Source organism: Mirounga angustirostris, unplaced genomic scaffold (assembly GCF_029215605.1).
Source record: "Mirounga angustirostris isolate CCGP_5_RB_7025 unplaced genomic scaffold, mMirAng1.0.hap1 SCAF_17, whole genome shotgun sequence".
NCBI classification, from domain to species: domain Eukaryota; kingdom Metazoa; phylum Chordata; class Mammalia; order Carnivora; family Phocidae; genus Mirounga; species Mirounga angustirostris.
The window spans coordinates 51,746,920-51,765,447 of NW_026991725.1; the positions used below are offsets into that span (position 1 = coordinate 51,746,920).

Sequence of the window (18,528 nt, forward strand, 5' to 3'; positions counted from 1 at the left end):
AGCATTATGCCCTCTGGCTCCATCTTTGTCATTGCAGATGGCCAGATTTCATTCTTCTTTTTCACACTTGGGCTGATTCCATATCATTGCTATTGTAAATAATGCTGCCATAAACATGGGGTACAGGTATCCCTTTGAATTAGTATTCTTGTATTCTTTGGGTAAATACCCAATCCTGTGATTTACTGGATCATGACATAATTCTTTTTCACTTTCTGAGGAACCTCCATACTGTTTCCACAGTGGCTACGCCAGTTTGCATTCCCACCAAACAGTGCACATCCTCACCAACACCTGTTGTTTCTTGTGTTGTTGATTTTAGCCATTCTGACAGGTGTGAGGTAGGTATCCCATTATGGTTTTGATTTGCATTTCCCTGATGATGAGTGATGTTGAGCATCTTTTCATGTGTCTGTTGGCCCCCTCTGTATATCTTTGGAGAAGAAATGTCTGTTCATGCCTTCTGCCCATTTTTTAATTGGATTGTTTGGATTCTGGGTGTTGAGTTTTATAAGTTCTTTATATATTTTGGATACTAACTCATTATCAGATATGTCATTTGCAAACATCTACTCCCATTCCATTGGTTGCCTTTTAGTTTGATGTTTTCCTTCGCTTTGCGGAAGCTTTTTATTTTGGTGAAGTCCCAGTAGTTTACTTTTGCTTTTGTTTCCCTTGCCTCAGGAGACATATCTTGAAAGAAATCGCCACAGCCAATGTCAAACAAGTTACCACCTCGCCTGTCCTCTCTTCTAGGATTTTTACGGTCTCACACACATTGAGGTCTTTAATCCATTTTGAGTTTATTTTTGTGTGTGGTGTAGGAAAGTGGCCCGGGTTCCTTCTTTTGCATGTAGTTGTCCAGTTTTCCCAACAGGCATTGTTCGAGAGACTTTTTCCCATTGGATATTCCTTCCTGCTTTGTCAAAGATTAATCGGCCATATAATCGTGGGTTTATTTCTGGATTCTGTTCTGTTCCAACGATCTGTGTGTCTGTATGAGCTAGTATCATACTGTTTTGATGATTAAGGTTTGAAATATAACTTGAAATCTGGAATTGTGATGCTTCCAGCTCTCTTTTCCTTTTTCAAGATTGCTTTGGCTATTCACAGTCTTTTGAGGTTCCATACAAATTTTAGAATTGTTTGTTCTAGTTCTGTGAAAAGTGCTGTTGGTATTTTGATAGGGATTGCATTATATGTGTAGCTTGCTTTGGGTAGTATAAACATTTTAACAATATTTATTCTTCCAATCCATGAGCATGGAATATCTTTCCATTTCTTTGTCATCTTCAGTTTCTTTCATCAGTGTTTACAATTTTCAAAGTACAGGTCTTTGACCTCTTTGTTAGGCTTATTCCTAGGTATCTTACTATTTTTGGTGCATCTTTATTCTCTATTTGATGAACTTTTTTCCCCTAATTTTTTTTTTTTAAAGATTTTATTTATTTATTCATGAGAGACAGAGAGAGAGAGAGGCAGAGGGAGAAGCAGGCTCCCAAGGAGCAGAGAGCCCAATGCGGGACTCGATCCCAGGACTCTGGGATCATGACCTGAGCCGAAGGCAGACGCTTAACCATCTGAGCCACCCAGGCGCCCAATTTTTTTTTTTTATTTTACAAAAAACCCACAAAAACAAAAAACTGCTAGGAATTTTTTGTAAATGTCTCCTGGTAAATGTGTGGGGGTTCCTCTAGGATAGTGTTTCTTGAATACAGGTTCCAACCTATTAGAGATAATAAGATTCCAACCTATTAGAGATAATAGAATCAATTTAGTGAGCATAGTAGAAAATATTAGAGCACTTCAGAATAATATGAGTAAATATTCTGTATTGTGCTCTTAAAAGATGTTTCATTTGGGTACTGAGTTTCAGTGTCAAAGGTACCAGATAATGACACATTGTTTTTCTACAATGCTTTTTAACAATTTTTACTTAGAGTAGTGCTTTGTAGAGATTTCCCTTACTCCCTATCTTCACAGTTTGGAATTGTCAGATATTTTTGTCAGGCTGGTAGATAGAGAACTGTATTTCTGTGTAGATTAATTTGTATATTCCTGGTTACTAATGAGGTTGGCCATATTTTTATATATTTGTTAATGATTAGAAGTTTCTCATCTAAGAAGTGCTAGTCTTTAGCCTGTTTTTCTATAGAGTTGATTGTTTTTTCATTGACTTTTGGAACTTTCTGATACAATATGAATGTTAATCCTTTGGCAGTTATATTAGTTTTTTTACATATATCTTCCTCCATTTTCTGATTTTCTTTTCATTATTTTTTTTTCTCAACTACTGTAACAGAAGTTAATTTTTATGTAAACATACTTATTATTTTCTTTTATGGTTCATCTTTTTTTCCTCCGAAGTCTCATTCCATGGTCAGAAATATAAGACATTGTAGATGTATTTTCTCAGAAGTTTTAATATCTTGTGTTTAAATTTAAGTCTTTAATTCATTGGGAGTTGGTTTTTATGCATGGTTTTGGGTAGAACTCTCATTTTCTTTTTTTTTCTGGGGAAGGGGTATGCATTGACTCAGCACTACATATTGAATAACACATCTTTTCTGCAATCCAGGATCACACTTCTATCATCTATCATTTTTTCGTGTGTGGGTCTATTCCTAGACACTCTCTTCTGTTCTCACGTTCAGTGTGAACACTGATATAATACTGTCTTAATTGCTTTGACTTTAGTCAGTTTCAGTATCTGGTAATGAAACTCCCCAGCCTGTTCTTCCTAAGGATGACCGTGGTTTTTTCTTATGTCTTTGCATTTTCATATAAGTTTTAGATTCGCCTCATTAAATTAATTTTCTTTTAAGATTTTATTTGTTTATTTATTTGAGAGAGAGCAAGAGAGACCACAGAGGGAGAGGGAGAAGCAGACTCTGCGCTGAGCAGAGAGCCTGATGCGGGCCTCGTTCCTAGGACCCCAAGATCGTGACCCGAGCCAAAGGCAGACTTAACCAACTGAGCTACCCAGGTGCCCCTAAATTAGTTTCTAAAAATCCTTATTTGGAATTTTTATTGAAGTTCCATTCGTATAAAGAGAACTGATATCTTTACAAAGTTAATTCTTTCTATCCATAAATACAGTGTAGCTCTCAATTTGTCTTTTTGTTAATGTCTTCTACTAATTTTTTCTCCATAAGATATTGCCCATCTTTTATTAAATTTATTCTTCTTTTTTTCTGTGTTAAGTGATTTTTAAAATTAGATTTTCTAAGTATTGGCTGGTTATATTGATTGTTATATTGCTCTTATATCAAGCTATCATTCTAAACTTTCATTATTTTTAATAACTTCTATAGATTATGTCAGTTTAGGTTCTTTCTCTACAGTTTTTAAATCTATTTCAGTTACTTACTGAGCCAGCGAGAAGGTGATAGTAGGCATTGTTGTCTTATTCTTGACTTTATTATTTTTTTTTTTAAGATTTTATTTATTTACTTGAGAGAGAGAGACACAGCGAGAGAGGGAACACAAGCCAGGGGAGTGGGAAAGGGAGAAGCAGACTTCCCGCCAAGCAGGGAGCCCAATGCGGGGCTTGATCCCAGGACCCTGGGATCATGACCTGAGCCGAAGGCAGACGCTTAACGACTGAGCCACCCAGGCACCCCTTATTCTTAACTTTAAAGGGAATATTTTCAACATGTTCCCAGTAAGAATAATGTTTTATAGGTACACTTTAAAAAACAAAGGTGCATACTGCAGATTTTCCTTATTTTTACTATTTATTATGAATAGGCATTGAGTTTTATTAAATATTTTGTCTGCATTGTTTGAGGTACTCATGGTTTATCCTTTAATCTGTCAGTGTGATGAATTACACTTGCAGATATCTAAAGTTAAACCACTCTTGGGGTGCCTGGCTGGCTCAGTTGGTGGCACTTAAGACTCTTGATCTTGGGGTTTTGAGTTCGAGCCCCACGTTGGGTGTAGAGATTACTTAAAAATAAAATCTTTTAAAAAAGAAAAAACACTCTTACATTCCAGCGATTAATCTCATTTGTTCATAATGTGCTAATTTATTTTTTTGAGGATATTTGTATGATTGTTAATGTATAGGACCAGTCTGTAATTTTCTTTGTGCATCCTTGTCTAGTTTTGATAACAAGTTATCTACTTATCTCTTGGAATGAGCTGTGTGTATTGCTTTTTTTTAATTCTTTTGAAGAGTTTGTACAAGTTTGGAAAGAAACATTTGTTGAAAAGTTTCCTGTTAAATATCTTGGTCTTCTTTTTTCCTCGTGGACAGATATTTCTGTTTTTTAAAGGTTTATAGGACTTCATTGTTTATAGGGCTATTCAGACTTCCTGTTTGTTCTTGAGTCAGTTTGGGCTTGCTTTATTTTTCTAGCTCTTTGGCCATTTTGTCTGCTTTCAAATAAAGCTGTTTATAACTTTCATTTATCTTTATTTATTTATTTATTTATTTTTTAAGATTTTATTTATTTGCGAGAGAGAGAATGAGAGACAGAGAGCATGAGAGGGAGGAGGGTCAGAGGGAGAAGCAGACTCTGTGATGAGCAGGGAGCCCAATGTGGGACTCGATCCCGTGACTCCAGGATCATGACCTGAGCTGAAGGCAGTCGCTTAACCAACTGAGCCACCTAGGCGCCCTTCATTTATCTTTTTAATCTCTGCAGTATCCCGTTATATTCCACTTTTATTTCCTATTATTGTTTCCTTCTCTCTCTCTCTCTCTGGATAAATCCTGTAGAGATTGGCTATTTTGTTAGTCTTTTCGAAGAATTAACTTTTCATTTTGTTGATTTTATTACATGTATTTTTCTATTTTACTAATTTCTTCCCTTTGTTATTTTCTTCCTTCTCATTTCTTGAATTTTATTCTGCTTATGCTTCTCAGGTATTTTCAGCCTCTCTTCTAAAATAAGCATTTGAGTTTCTATATTTTTTTAAATTATCACTTTGGTGACAAGTTTGATATTTTAATTGTTCAATTCTAAATATTTTAAATTTCTACCCATTTCTTTTTGACCTATAAGCTATTCACAATTGTTTTAAAGTTTCTAAATCTTGTATATGTGTTTTTTAAAATTTTAACTTTTTAGGAATGCCTGGGTGGCTCAGTTAAGCGTCCTCTATATCTTTACTAACTTTGTGTGTGTGCTTTACCTCTCATTAATTAAAAGAGAAATGATGACACTTCTATTATGGTACATTTTTTAGGGCTTTCCTAAAGTGCTTTTACCAGTTTTGATTTATATATTTTGTGATTCTAATCAGGTACATCCAAGTTCAGAATTCTTACAGGCTCTTGATGAGGTAAACTTTTTCATTGTATTGGGTTCCTCTCTCCCTTATAATGTCTTTTTTTGGTTTTTGGTGTGGTTTTGGTTTTTTGTTTTGTTTTTTCCTCAAAGTCTTTTCTGGCCAGCAATAATATAATATTAATTAAAAATAGCCTGGTATGTGTTTTTTTTTTTCTTCTTCAATCTTCCCGATTCCTTATATTTCAGCTACAGTTCTTGGAACTAGCATAGAGCTAGACTTTTTTTTATTTTATTATTATTTCTGAGCTGAACATCTTTAGCTTTTCACTGACATATTTAGCCCACTTTTATTAATAATATATTTGAACTGATGTCTGCCATTTTACTTTGTGCTATTTTTTCTTTTTTTCTTATACGCCTTTACCTACTCCTGTCTTTTCCCCTCGTTTTGATTCATCGAGTTTTTACTGTGGGTTGTTAGGCGGTTTTTGTATTTTTGCCTCTATTAGTGTGGAAGATACATAGTCTGTTTCTACTCTCTTAGTGCTGCCCTTCAAATGTTTATCATGTTTTAGCCTAACAAAATCTAAATGATCACTTTACCTCCCAACAACCAGTACTGGGAGCTTAGAATACTTGATTCCAGTTATCTTCCCTCCTTAACTTAAACTATTGTCTATTATCTCAGTTTTCTTAAAAAAAAAAAAAAAAATATATATATATATATATATATATTTTTTAGGGGTGTTTGGGTGGCTCAGTTGGTTAAGTGTCTGCATTCCACTCAGGTCATGATCTCGGGGTCCTGGGATCCAGCCCCCAGTAGGGCTCCCTGCTCAAAGGAGAGTCTGCTTTTTCCTCTCCCTCTGGCCCTCCCCCCCGCTCATGCACACACACTGTCTATCTCAAAATCTTTGGAAAAAATTATTTTTTTACTTTAAAAATTTGCACAAAGTACACCTCACTTTTTCAGTGCAGTTCTCTGAGTTTTAACACACATGGATTTGTGTAACCACCACCCACAAACAGGTAGGGAGCTGTCTGTCACCTTAACCTGAAATTGGCTATTCTCACTGAGCCTCATGTTTCTGAGATCTATCTAGTTGTGGCATGCATTAGTGCTCCCATCCTGTTTATTGCTGAGTAGTGTTCTGTTGTTAATCCATTCACTTGTTGACGGTTTGGGTTGTTTCCAGCTTTTTGTCATTGCAAATAAAGCTGCTGTGAACATTCGTGAGATGTTGTAGGAGTGTGTGTGTGAACATAAATTTTATTTTCTCTAAGGTAGCCTTGCTAGGTCGTATGGCAAGTGTATGTTCAAGTTTGTAAGAAACTGCGCAGCTGTCTTCCATAGGGGAAAACATTCTGTGTTGCCCTCAGCTCCCAGCAATGAGGGGGAGTTACAATTGCTTTACATACTCTCCAGAACTTAATATGGTGAGGTTTGATATTTGTTTTCGGTGGTGATGGTATTTTTGCCACGTTAATAGCATTACCTCATTTGGGTATTAATTTGCATTTTCCTAATGGATAATGTTGAGAAGTGTTTCCTGTGCTTATTTGCCATCCATATATCTTCCTCAATAAAGCTTCTGTTCAGATTTTCTGCCCAATTTTTAATAGGATTTTTTCTTGAGTTTTAAAGTTCTCTATATATTCTGGCTATGATTCTTTTGTCATGTATCTGACCTGCAAATATTTTCTCTTTCTGTGGGTTGTCTTTCCAGTTTTTAACACTGCCTTTCATAGAGCAAAAGCTTTTAGTTTTGATGAAGTTTAATGCATCAGTTCTTTTTCTTCCATGGATCATGCTTTTGGGTTTTTTTGGTTTTCTTTAATCAGTTATTTTATTTTATTTATTTATTTTTTAAATTTTATTTTATTATGTTATGTTAGTCACCATATAATACATCATTAGTTTTTGATGTAGTGATCCATGATTCATTGTTTTCATATAACACCCAGTGCTCCATGCAGTACGTGCCCTCTTTAATACCCATCACCAGGCTAACCCATCCTCCCACCCCCCTCACCTCTAGAACCCTCAGTTTGTTTCTCAGAGTCCATAGTCTCTCATGATTCATCTCTCCCTCCGGTTCCCCCCCCCCTTCATTTTTCCCTTCCTTCTCCAAATGTCCTCCATGCTATTCCTTATGTTCCACAAATAAGTGAAACCATATGATACTTGACTTTGTCTGCTTGACTTATTCCACTTAGCATAATCTCCTCCAGTCCCATCCATGTTGATGTAAAAGTTGGGTATTCATCCTTTCTGATGGCTGAGTAATATTCATTTGTATGTATGGACCACATCTTTATCCATTAATCTGTTGAAGGGCATCGATCATGCTTTTGATAGCATATCTAAGAACTCATTGCCTAACCCAAGGTCAAAGATACTTTCTCATATATTTTCTTCAAAAGTTTTATAATCTTATGTTTTATACTTAGGTGTGTGAACTATTATGAGTTAGTTTTTATACATGATGTGAAGTATGGGTCAAGGTTCATATTTTTTGCATATGAGTATTCAGTTTTATCAGAACAATTTGTTGGAAAGACTATTTTTCTTCCTTTGAATGGCCTTTGCACTGTTGTCATAAATCAGTTGGTTATATTGTCTAGATCTTTCTTATTCATTCTGTCCTATTTCTCTTTCTGTCTTTTACCACCATACTCTTTTGATGACTTAAAGAAGTCTTAACATTAGGTAGTGAGTCCTACAAATTTCTTTTTTCTAAAAATTATTTTAGATCCTCTACTTCCTTCTCAGTCTTATATCGATTTTATATTCAGTTTGGCTGTATCTACAAAAAATCCTGTTGAAATTTTTATTGGGACTGCATTTAATCTATAACTAATTTTTAAATATTGATATCTTTATTATGTTGCATTTTCCAATCCACACAGTATGTGTCTCCCTTTATTTAGAGCTTCTTTGATTTGTCATAAGCATTTTGTGGTTTCCAGCACATACCTTCTGTACATATTTTGATTTGTACGTAAGTATTTTATTTTATTTTTTTTTGTAGCAGTTGTCAATGGCATTTAATTTTTAATCTCAGGATTCATGTGTTCATTACCAGTATATAGATTAAATTTTATTTTTGTATGTTTGCCTCATGTCATGCAACCTTGTTGAACTCATTTGTTAGTTTTAGGTATTTTTTCCCTGTAGATTTTTTGGCATTTTCTACATGGACAATAATGTCATCTGTAAATAGGGACATTTAAATTTGTTCCTTCCAGATCTGTTTCCTTTTTGTTTACTTTTCTTGTCTTATTGCACTGACTCAGACTTGTGGCACCATGTCGGATGAGTGTCAAGGTCAAACGTACTTGCCTTGATCTCTGTCTTAGGGAGCAAAACACTAATCTTTCACCATTAAGTATAATGTTAACTGTAGGATTTTTTTGTTGATTTTGTGTCTTGTTTTGTTTTGCAGATGTTATTTAAGTTGAGGAAGTCCCCTACTATTTCCAGCTTTCTGAAAGTGTTCACCAAGAATGGGTTTTGAATTGAATTGCATTGTCAGATGCTTTTTTCTATGTCACTTGATGTGATCAGGTTTTTCTTCTTCAGTCTGTATTTAATATGATGGATTACACTGATTGATTTTCAGATCCCTGGAATACTATCCCTGGAACAAACCCAACTTGATAATGGTGAATAATTATTTTTATATATTACTGAATTCTATTTGGTAATTTTTTTTTAAAGATTTTATTTATTTGAGAGAGAGAGCATGAGAGAGCGCGAGAGGTGGGAGGGTCAGAGGGAGAAGCAGACTCCCCGCCGAGCAGGGAGCCTGATGTAAGACTCGATCTCGGGACTCCAGGATCACAACCTGAGCCGAAGGCAGTCACTTAACCGACTAAGCCACCCAGGCGCCCTATTTGGTAATGTTTTGTTAAGGATTCGTACACCTATATTCACGAGGAATATTAGTCTATAGTTATCTTTTTTTTTTAACTGTTCTTTGGTTTTGGTATCAAAAGAATACTCCCTTCATAAAATGAATTGGGAAGTATTCTTCCTCTTCTGTATTCTGGAAGAGATTGGGTAGAAGTGGTGTTAATTCTTTTTTAAACATTTGGTAGAATTATTTTGTGAAGCCTTCTGGACCTGAAGATTTTTTGTGGGGGGTTACTTAATAGTACAAATTCAATTTCCTACTATTATAGGATTATTTAAATTGTTTATTCCTGAGGTGCCTGGGTGGCTCAGTTGGTTAAGCGTCTGCCTTTGGCTCAGGTCGTGATCTCAGGGACCTGGCATCAAGCCCCATGTTGTGCTACCTGCTCAGTAGGGAGCCTGCTTCTTCCTCTCCCTCTGCCGCTCCCCCTGTTTGTGCTCTCTTTCTCTTTTCTCTCAGAGAAAGAGACTCTGTCAAATAAATAAATCTTGTTAAAAACTGTCTATTCCTTTTTTAAAAAATTTATTTGACAGAGAGGCACCCCTTCTCTGTATTGAAATCTACTTTATATGTTCATATAGTCACTCCTGCTTGCTTCTGACTAATGTTTATGTGGTATATTTTTCTACAATTTTACTTTCGATCTACTTATATAATTATATTTGAAGTGAGGTTTTTGTCGACAACATATTTTTTTTAAACGTTTTATTGAGAGAGAGAAAAAGTATGAGTCGGGGGAGGGGCAGAGGGAGAGGGAGAATTAGGCTTCCCGCGGAGCAGGGAGCCCAGTGCGGGGCTCCATTCTAGGACCCTGGGATCATGACCTGAGCCGAAGGCAGATGCTTAACTGACTGAGCCACTCAGGTGGCCCTAGACAACATATTTTTTAACCCACTCTGCCAATCTCTGTCTTTTAATTAGCATATCTAGGCCATTTACATTTAACCTAAGTCTGGCTATCTTAAGGCTTAAGTTCATTTCATTTTTGGTTTTATATCTGTTTTTCATTATTTTGTTTTCTTTTTCTTCCCTTCTGGGTTAGATTACATTTTTATTTCTCTGTAGCATTTTTGAGTGTATATCCTTGTGTAGCTATTTTAGTGGTGGGTATAGGTATTACGTATACATAGCTTATCACAGTCTACTGGGACCATTATTTAACCAGTTTGAATAAAAATCTAGAAACTTTACTTCTTTTTATGTCCCTTTATACTCTCCTAATTATAATTGTATTAAGTATTTCCTCTACATACATTCCAGCCACATACACAGTGTTATAAATTTTGCTTTAACCATCAATTTAGAAGGCTCAAGAGGAGAAAGAAGACAATTTTATTTGCTATTTTTGATCACCAGGATTTTTTTTTTTCCTTCCTGATACTTCAAGGTTGTTTCTTTTACCATTTCTTTTTGATTGTTTTTTGTTTAGAACTTCTTTAGCAATTCTTTAAGGCAAGCCTACTGATGACACATTTTGTTTGTTTTCCTTTACCTGATAATATCTTGATTTTTTTTCATTCCTATAGGATATTTTATTGAATAGATTGTAGGTTAGCTGTTCTTTTCTTTCAGTATTTGAAAAATGGTGTGCCACTTCCTTCTGTCCTCTGTAATTTCTCATCAGAAATCTTCTGTAATTTGAATTGTTTCCCCTCTGTTAATAAGGTATGAATTTTGTCTCTCTGCCATCAAGTCTTTGTCTTTAGTTTCAGAAATTTGACTGAGTCTTGGTGAGGACTTCTTTATGTTTATCCTGTTTGGGTTTGCTCAGCTTCTTGAATATTATGGCTTTTACCAAATTTGGGAAGTTTTCAGCCATTATTCCTTTGAGTATTTTTTTCATCCCTACCTTCTTTTCCCTCTTCTGGGACTCTGATGACATAAATATTTAATCCTGTGTTATAATTCCACAGGTCCCTTGTTTTTGTTTGTCCGTTTGGTCTATTTTTGCTGTTTTTTAGACTGGGAAATTTCTATTGTGCTTTCTTCCAGTTTACTGATTTTTCTTCTGCTTCCTTCATTCTAGAGTTGAACCTGTCGACCACGATTTTTCAATTTAGATTATTGCATTCTTCAACTTTAAAATTTTCATTTTGTTCTTTTTTTTTTTTTTTAAAGATTTTTATTTATTCAACAGAGAGGGATGGGGGAAAGAGAGAGAGAGTGCACACAAGCAGGGGGAGTGGCAGGCAGAGAGAGGGAGAAGCAGGCTCCTTGCTGAGAAGAACCCTGGGATCATGACCTGAGCCAAAGGCAGACACTTAACTGACTGAGCCACCCAGGCACCCCCATTTTGTTCTTTTTTAATCTTCTGTTCTGAGACTTTGTTTTTTGTTTTTGTTCTTGTTTTGTTTCAAGCATGTTCATAAATGTTCATCAAAGCATTTTCACAGTGAATGCTTTAAAGTCTTTGTCAGATAATTCAAACATCTTTGTTATTCTGCTGTTGGCATTTATTGATTGTCTTCATTCAATTTGAAATCTTTCTGATTCTTGATATGATAACTAATTTTTAATTGAAACTTGAGTATCGTATTATATTATGAAATTCTGGGTTTTATTTAAACTTTCTCTTTTAGCTGATTTTCTGTGATATCATTCCAGCAGGGAAGGAAGAATTCTGCTTTGTTACTGCCAGGTGGAAACAGAAGTCTGGGTTCGCCTCTTGGCCTTCACTGGCTCCCCCAAGGGGGTGGCGCTGCTCATGACTGCTGGGTGGGAGTGGGAATTCTGACTCCCCATTGGACCTTCACAGATACCTCCCTAACTGGGAGGGGTGGGAGTGGTTTGTTATGGCTATCCATTTGGCTTGCATTGATGCCCTGGCAAAGGATGGTTTGTTATTACTGGATGGTGGTGAGAGTCCTGACTCCCTCCTGTGCCTACTGTTACACCACCTCTGCAGGGAGGGAGAGGGATGTTTTGTCACCACCAGGTGAGGGTAGATGTGTGGATGGCTTGTACGGTTTCCACTGTTACGGCCCAGCAGTGACAAATGTCCCAGCTCCATACTCAGATGTTTCTGATGCTACACTGGCCAGGAGGAGGTGGGGAGGGTTGAGTGCCTTGTTATATATAGCCTGGCAAGTGTGGAAGGCTAGGCTCCCTTCCCAGCATTTGCTGGTATGGGTGGGGTAGGACAACAGTTTTTTGTTTTTTGTTTGTTTGTTTTTCCTGTAGCATTTGGCTCGAGTGAGCAATTATTGTCTATAAACATTTCCTATCTTGCCAAGTTGCTTGTTTCTGATCCTTCGGCTACAGAGACCTGGCTTTTGTTGGGCTTGTTTTGGCTGTCCTCAATGGTATTTCGGTTCACAGCTTCTGAAGCTCCACGTGTGGAATATATGAAGCAGAAATCCCCACCACACCATGCCATTCATCGGGTCTGGTGGTTACTTCAATGTATCATTTGTTCTTCAATATTTCATACATATGTCACAGTCTTTGATAACTCTGGTCATTGACGTTCTCCAGGCTCTCCGTATGTTGTTTCTTCTTTCTCTGTACCTTTAGTGTTGACAGTTTGTTTTCAGAGGAATTTGCGCTTTGGATGTGTGAGCGTGAGAAGGAGAGACTCCCAGAGACACAGAGAACACACCTATGCGAGAGAAATCGTTGACTGAACCTTATCTCTGAGATTCTCCAGACAAGAAATTGAGAATGCTTTGCTCCAAAGAAGATCCTCATTCTCCCCGGATGTGACGCAGGGGTTGCTAATTGGTTGGGGCCCCTCCAGCCCGTGTCCAAGTTCTTTCTTGGAATGTGTTCATCTCAGGTTCAAGCCCCCCCCACTTTCTGGTGGGGGCGCCTAACACTCGGTTGGCATATCTCCGTGGTGGCATTTGCATTTGTCACCAGAACTCAGTGTTTTCTTCTTCTTTGCTGTTTATTGATCCCTGCTCAGATTTCTGTTTCTTTTACTTACTTATTTGGGGGAGGCCATGCGGTATGGTTTGGGGAACATACTTAATTCTGTTATGTAAAAAAAGAATGTCTGGAAAGAAAGAAACGTGTTTGCTGTCCTTCATCCAGGTTCCAGTCTGTAGCAGAAGAGTCTGCAGAGGATCTTGTTTGCCGGAGGATTTACAGTTCCCAGTCAATCCCAGGACTTTTTCTCTTATTAGACATCTCTGCTGCTCATGTCTGTTTTTCTAGTCTCGCCATGAACAGAGAGAGTGGGGAATAAGAATGAGACTCTGTTCCTAATTTTTTTTACTGACGTGTTTCTCAATTTTCTCTTTAGGGCAGAAAAGACTGAAGTTCTGAGCGAAGACCTTCTTCAGGTAAGGTCGTCACCAGCCCTTATATACGGACACCAAATATGTCTTCCCATTACAACTTGAGCTGTTTCAGCTGCTCGGACCGCTCTTGGTGCAATCTCTGTAGACGCAACCTTTCCTCCTTTACCGTCTTTAAATACCAGTTCACATAAGAGTTTTCAGGAGACATGGCAGTCATTTGACTGTGGGGTTCACAGAGAGCCCCTGACTCTGCCATTGCCCGCCCCCCTCCAGTTCTCCAGCATTGGGTGCTGTCTCCCCAGCAATGCTGGTCTCTGCAGAGCACGGGCCAGACTCGCCTCCCACGATCGTCCCGATCGATGGCCCCACTTCTCCTGACCTTGCCCTCGTGCGGTGACGCGACCCCCCACTGCTCTGTCTGCAGGTGGAGAAGCGCCTAGAACTGGTGAAGCAAGTTTCCCACAGCACGCACAAGAAGCTCACTGCATGTCTCCAGGGCCAGCAAGGGGCAGAGGCTGACAAACGTTCTGTAAGTGCCTTCCTACCCACTGCCCCGCCGACAGCTTCACCCCTGGAGGACAGGGCACCCACTCCCGGGGCCTCGTTTGGTGTGGCTATGTCATCTCTCCGGCCATTTCTGTGTCTGCGAGCTGTCAGGTGGTGTTTCTGTGGTGTGCCAGCCCCTTCACACATCTTCCTGCCCTTTAACCTGCCTGAAGCACCCCCCACCCTGAGCAGGAAGCACACGGTCCCTCTCTCTGTTTTTCCTGCACTGGGGCAAACCAGGGTGTGCTTGGGAGTCCACCGTTAGGGAAGCTTAAACCTGGGTCTTGTCTCTGCTTCAGCTCGCTCATAGATTCCATTTCATGTGCCTCCATAGTACCGTAAGATCTCCCGGAAAAAATTACACTGTGGTTTTGGAGGTGACAGGTGACCTATAAAGACCCTGGGAAAAGGATTTCCCCTATAATGAAACAGTTAAAGAGAGCCAAATGGGGCGCCTGGGTGGCTCAGTCGTTAAGCGTCTGCCTTCGGCTCAGGTCATGATCCTGGAGTCCTGGGATCGAGTCCCACATCGGGCTCCCTGCTCAGCAGGAAGCCTGCCTCTCCCTCTCCCACTCCCCCTGCTTGTGTTCCTGCTCTAGCTATCTCTCTCTCTGTCAAATAAATAAATAAAATCTTAAAAAAAAAAAAAAGAGAGAGCCAAATGATGGTATCCTGACGTCTTTGTGTGTAACCTCTATCAGTACTCACGGGCGGTGTGTATTGTGATTCTGTTGAGCAGTTCTTGCTGTAAACATCATCGCTGGCTCACTTTCCCTCCTGACCTTCTGCCCCGCCCCCAACTCCACCAACACTTAAAATATTTTCCTAGATGTTCCTTTGGCTTTATGACAAGGGATCTGCAATCTGGGACGTTTTAATCCTCCTTGAGTTTAGAGTCGACATGTTTGGTGTCTGATTGTCTCTGACCTGGAGTTACTGTTGACATCTGCTTCCCAGTGGTCTCTCTGAGCCGTCCCCCACCCCCTCCCCAGCTCCCGTGGCCTCCTTTCTAGTGACGGTCACATGATGTGTCCTGACGCTTCTTCCCAGTCCCACGCTGCACTACAAGACGCCACTCTGCCTACCCTGTCCATCGTTCTGTCTTCTTCCTAGCCCTGGTGTCTTCTTCTCTCTTTTTTTGAGTATCCATTTTAACTTTTTTATTTATTTTTATTACGTTATGTTAGTCACCATACAATACATCATTAGTTTTTGATGCATGTTCCATGATTCATTGTTTGTGCTTAACACCCAGTGCTCATTGCAGTACGTGCCCTCCTTAATACCCATCACTGGGCTCACCCATCCACCCACCCCCTTCCCCTCTGAAACACTGTTTGTTTCTCAGAGTCCATAGTTTCTCATGGTTTGTCTCCCCCTCTGATGTCCCCCCCTTCATTTTTCCCTTCCTTCTTCTAATGTCCTCCATGCTATTCCTTATGTTCCACAAATAAGTGAAACCATATGATAATTGACTTTCTCTGCTTGACTTATTTCACTTAGCATAATCCCCTCCAGTTCCATCCATGTTGGTGCAAATGGTGGGTATTCATCTTTTCTGATGGCTGAGTAATATTCCATTGTGTATATGGACCACATCTTCTTTATCCATTTGTCTGTTAAAGGAGCCGGGATGCCCTTCAGCAGACGAATGGTGTCTTCTTTCTTAATATTCCCAGCAGGAATCTCTTAATGTGTGGTAGAAATGAAACGTTCACGGGTTTGGAAAATGTCTATGGAAGTAATTCTGTGTATATCGGGAATTTCAGCAAAGGGAACCTGAACAGTCTAAAGGGAGAGTCTGGAAAATTGCTTTGGACGTGAGACCCATTCATTAAACAAACATCTAAGGTGGGACTCCAGGAGATAGATGTTTTGAGTAGGGGCCTGCCGCCAGGTCTGGCCATGACCCACTTCCTTTCATCTGTTCTAAGAAGGGCTGTTTTTAAAATAACTGGTCTATAATACAGAATAGGATCAGGATTAGCAACTGAACATTATCTCTAGAGGGTTGAAACTGGCCTTTGGTGTTGTCAGGTTGATTACTACTAGCGTTATTTTTTCTGGGATGAGGTAAAATTGCCTAGATGTGTCGGGTTTGAATTGAATTGAGGGTCTTGCAAACTATATCAGTTAGGAGGCATTTGGCTCCCTACATATTCTAAAAGATGGGGTATTAATAGAAAATTTAAGATCTGGTGAGGCCAACAGGTCAGGGGATCACTGGCATTAAAAACGTAAATTTGATGGGGGGTGCACCCTGTGTCATGCAGGGCCATACGGGGAAGCACCAGAGTTACTCAGGATAGAAGGAGGAAAATGTGGGCAAGAGACATGATTGTGCTTTCCCCTGGGAGAAATGGATGAAGCAGGATAAACAGGCTTAGGATGGGCTTGTTTGAGAAACTTCAGCAGGCTCTCATCCCTAGTTGTCTGGTACCTGGCCCTGAGTGGGTTAAGGCAGGTGGAAGTGGCCTGGAGAATGAGAGCACCATAAAAGAGGTAGTTGGGGTGTAGGCTAGGCTGTGGATTGGTTGGTTTTCATTTGACAGGCACGCTCATGCGTGAATTGTTGACTGTCTCCAGGTATTGGCTAACCCTGGCAGAGGCGGTCCCCCCAGGGTCAGCAAGACACCAGATGTCAAAGCCTCAGAATACAACAAATAGAAGACATAGTTAACACACTAATTAATTGCGACTTCAGCAAAAAGGCACTTACTGTATATTACTTCACAAGATGTCTGGAGTAGCGGGTCCCAAGGTGTATTCAGCTTTGGGTCAGCAGTTCTGCAATGTTCTGGCTCCTCCCAGTTGTAATGAGGCTGCTGCAGCCCCGGACATCACATCTTCACGTAACCACATCATAGGCATATAGTGTGAGGGTGAGTGGTAAGAGGATAAACTATCTTTGCATGCTTTTTTTTTTGTTTTTATCAGGGAGAAAAAAGTCTTTCCTGGAAGAATTTCTTTTATGTCTCCCTGCAAGGGAGGCTGAGGAAGTGAGTATGTGTTGGAGAGAATTGGGTTTGCCTTGACTGGCCGTGAGGCACCTGCTGGGATGCACGTGATCAGGCTTCTGTTGGCAGGGAGGGCACGCAGTGGTATGATCAGGCCCTACGGGTTGCAGCCATGTTAATACAGTGATCACCGTGCAAGCTGGATACCCATGGGGTTGACCTGGAGGAAGTACGTGCTGGAAGTGGGTGCTCGAGTATGTATAGGTCAGTGATTTCCCCGCACAGACTTCGCGTGTTTGATTGGGTCAGTGATTTCTTGAGCTGATCAGTCTTTTCGTGTCTTCATAGGACTGAATATAGGATCCGGCTGAAAAGAAAGTCAGAGAGCTGTTTTAAATATTTAACAGCCACAGACTGGCAGGAGAAAAATGTCCAAGGCCACGACTCAAATACACTTTTCCAGTTTTTTTCTAAAGTAACACATCAAGGGATTTAATAGGATACATGACAGTTATTAATTACCTTGGGTACTGAAATATGTACTCGGTTCTTTGAGATTATTAGGAAAGGAGATGTGTCAAGATCTAAGGAACAGCGAAAAGAAAAAGAGATTAAAAGTGAGAAACTTAAAAAAAAATTGAAGGGGGAAAAGTGGGAGTGAGGGAAGCAACAAACAAACAGTAAATAGGGAGGTTGGGTGTGAAGAGAGGGTCGAGAGGTTAATATAGAGAAGAAACTGATGGCGGCCAGAGGGGAGGGCGGTTGGGGGGGAACGGGTGACATGGGTGGGAGGGCAGTGGGAGGTACCAGCTTTCAGTTATGGATTGTACAAGTCAACAGGGATGAAAGGCACGACATAGGGAACATAGCGTATTGTAACAGTGCCGTATGGTGACAGATGGTAGCTATGCTTACGGTGAGCATGGCGTGCGTGTGTATACAGTTGTTCAATCACTGTGTTGTACACCTGAAACTAATGTGGCATTATGTGTCATCTCTACTAAAGTAAAAAGGGGGGGGGGGAGGTGGTCAGGAGAGGCGTGTTCTCCTAGGGAATGAGGCCATCTGAAGTGAGCAAGTGGGGTCCTAGCATCTCAGAATGGGAAGGGACTATAAGAGTGTCCAGGTAGAGGGGCTCCTGGGTGGCTCAGTCGGTTAAGCGACTGCCTTCGACTTAGGTCATGATCCCGGAGTCCCGGGATCGAGCCCCGCGTCGGGCTTCCTGCCCGGTGGGGAGTCTGCTTCTCCCTCTGCCCCTCCCTGCTCTCATGCTCGCTCTCTCTCTTTCAAATAAATAAAATCTAAAAAAAAAAAAAAGAGTATCCATGCAGTGTTGGGCATTTTATTGGTGCACATGACACATTGCTATTTGTCACTTCTTTTTAAACAAGCTCGTTAGCCCTTTAGCAGTTGAGTGCAGTTTCCAACACCAAAGCTTTTATCATATATCTCTAAAGGTTTGGCTCTAAAAGCTGAGGCTGGCTGTCCCATGGGAGTGGACAGAAACGTGGAGTTTTGTGGCCGCAACCTGAGTGACCAGAGCAGGGTTATTCGGTGAGCACAGAGTTAAACTGGATTCCTTAAGTGGGATGGAGAATAGAAAGGATACGAATTAGGTTTCCATTTT

At 39.8% G+C, this 18,528-nt stretch overlaps 1 protein-coding gene across 4 annotated transcripts in view; it reads left to right on the forward strand.

The window, feature by feature from the left end:
- Positions 1-18,528, forward strand: part of ARHGAP44 (Rho GTPase activating protein 44) — a 166,052-nt gene that overhangs the window by 76,496 nt on the left and 71,028 nt on the right. For all 4 annotated transcript variants that reach the window (XR_008507232.2, XM_045889824.3, XM_064583051.1 and 1 more), the window contains exons 2-3: positions 13,401-13,440; positions 13,823-13,927. Coding sequence is in view for 3 of the 4 variants with exons in the window: in XM_045889824.3 (XP_045745780.1) it covers positions 13,401-13,440; positions 13,823-13,927 (145 nt within the window). In the remaining variant the exon portion in view is untranslated. The remainder of the gene's footprint in view (positions 1-13,400; positions 13,441-13,822; positions 13,928-18,528) is intronic.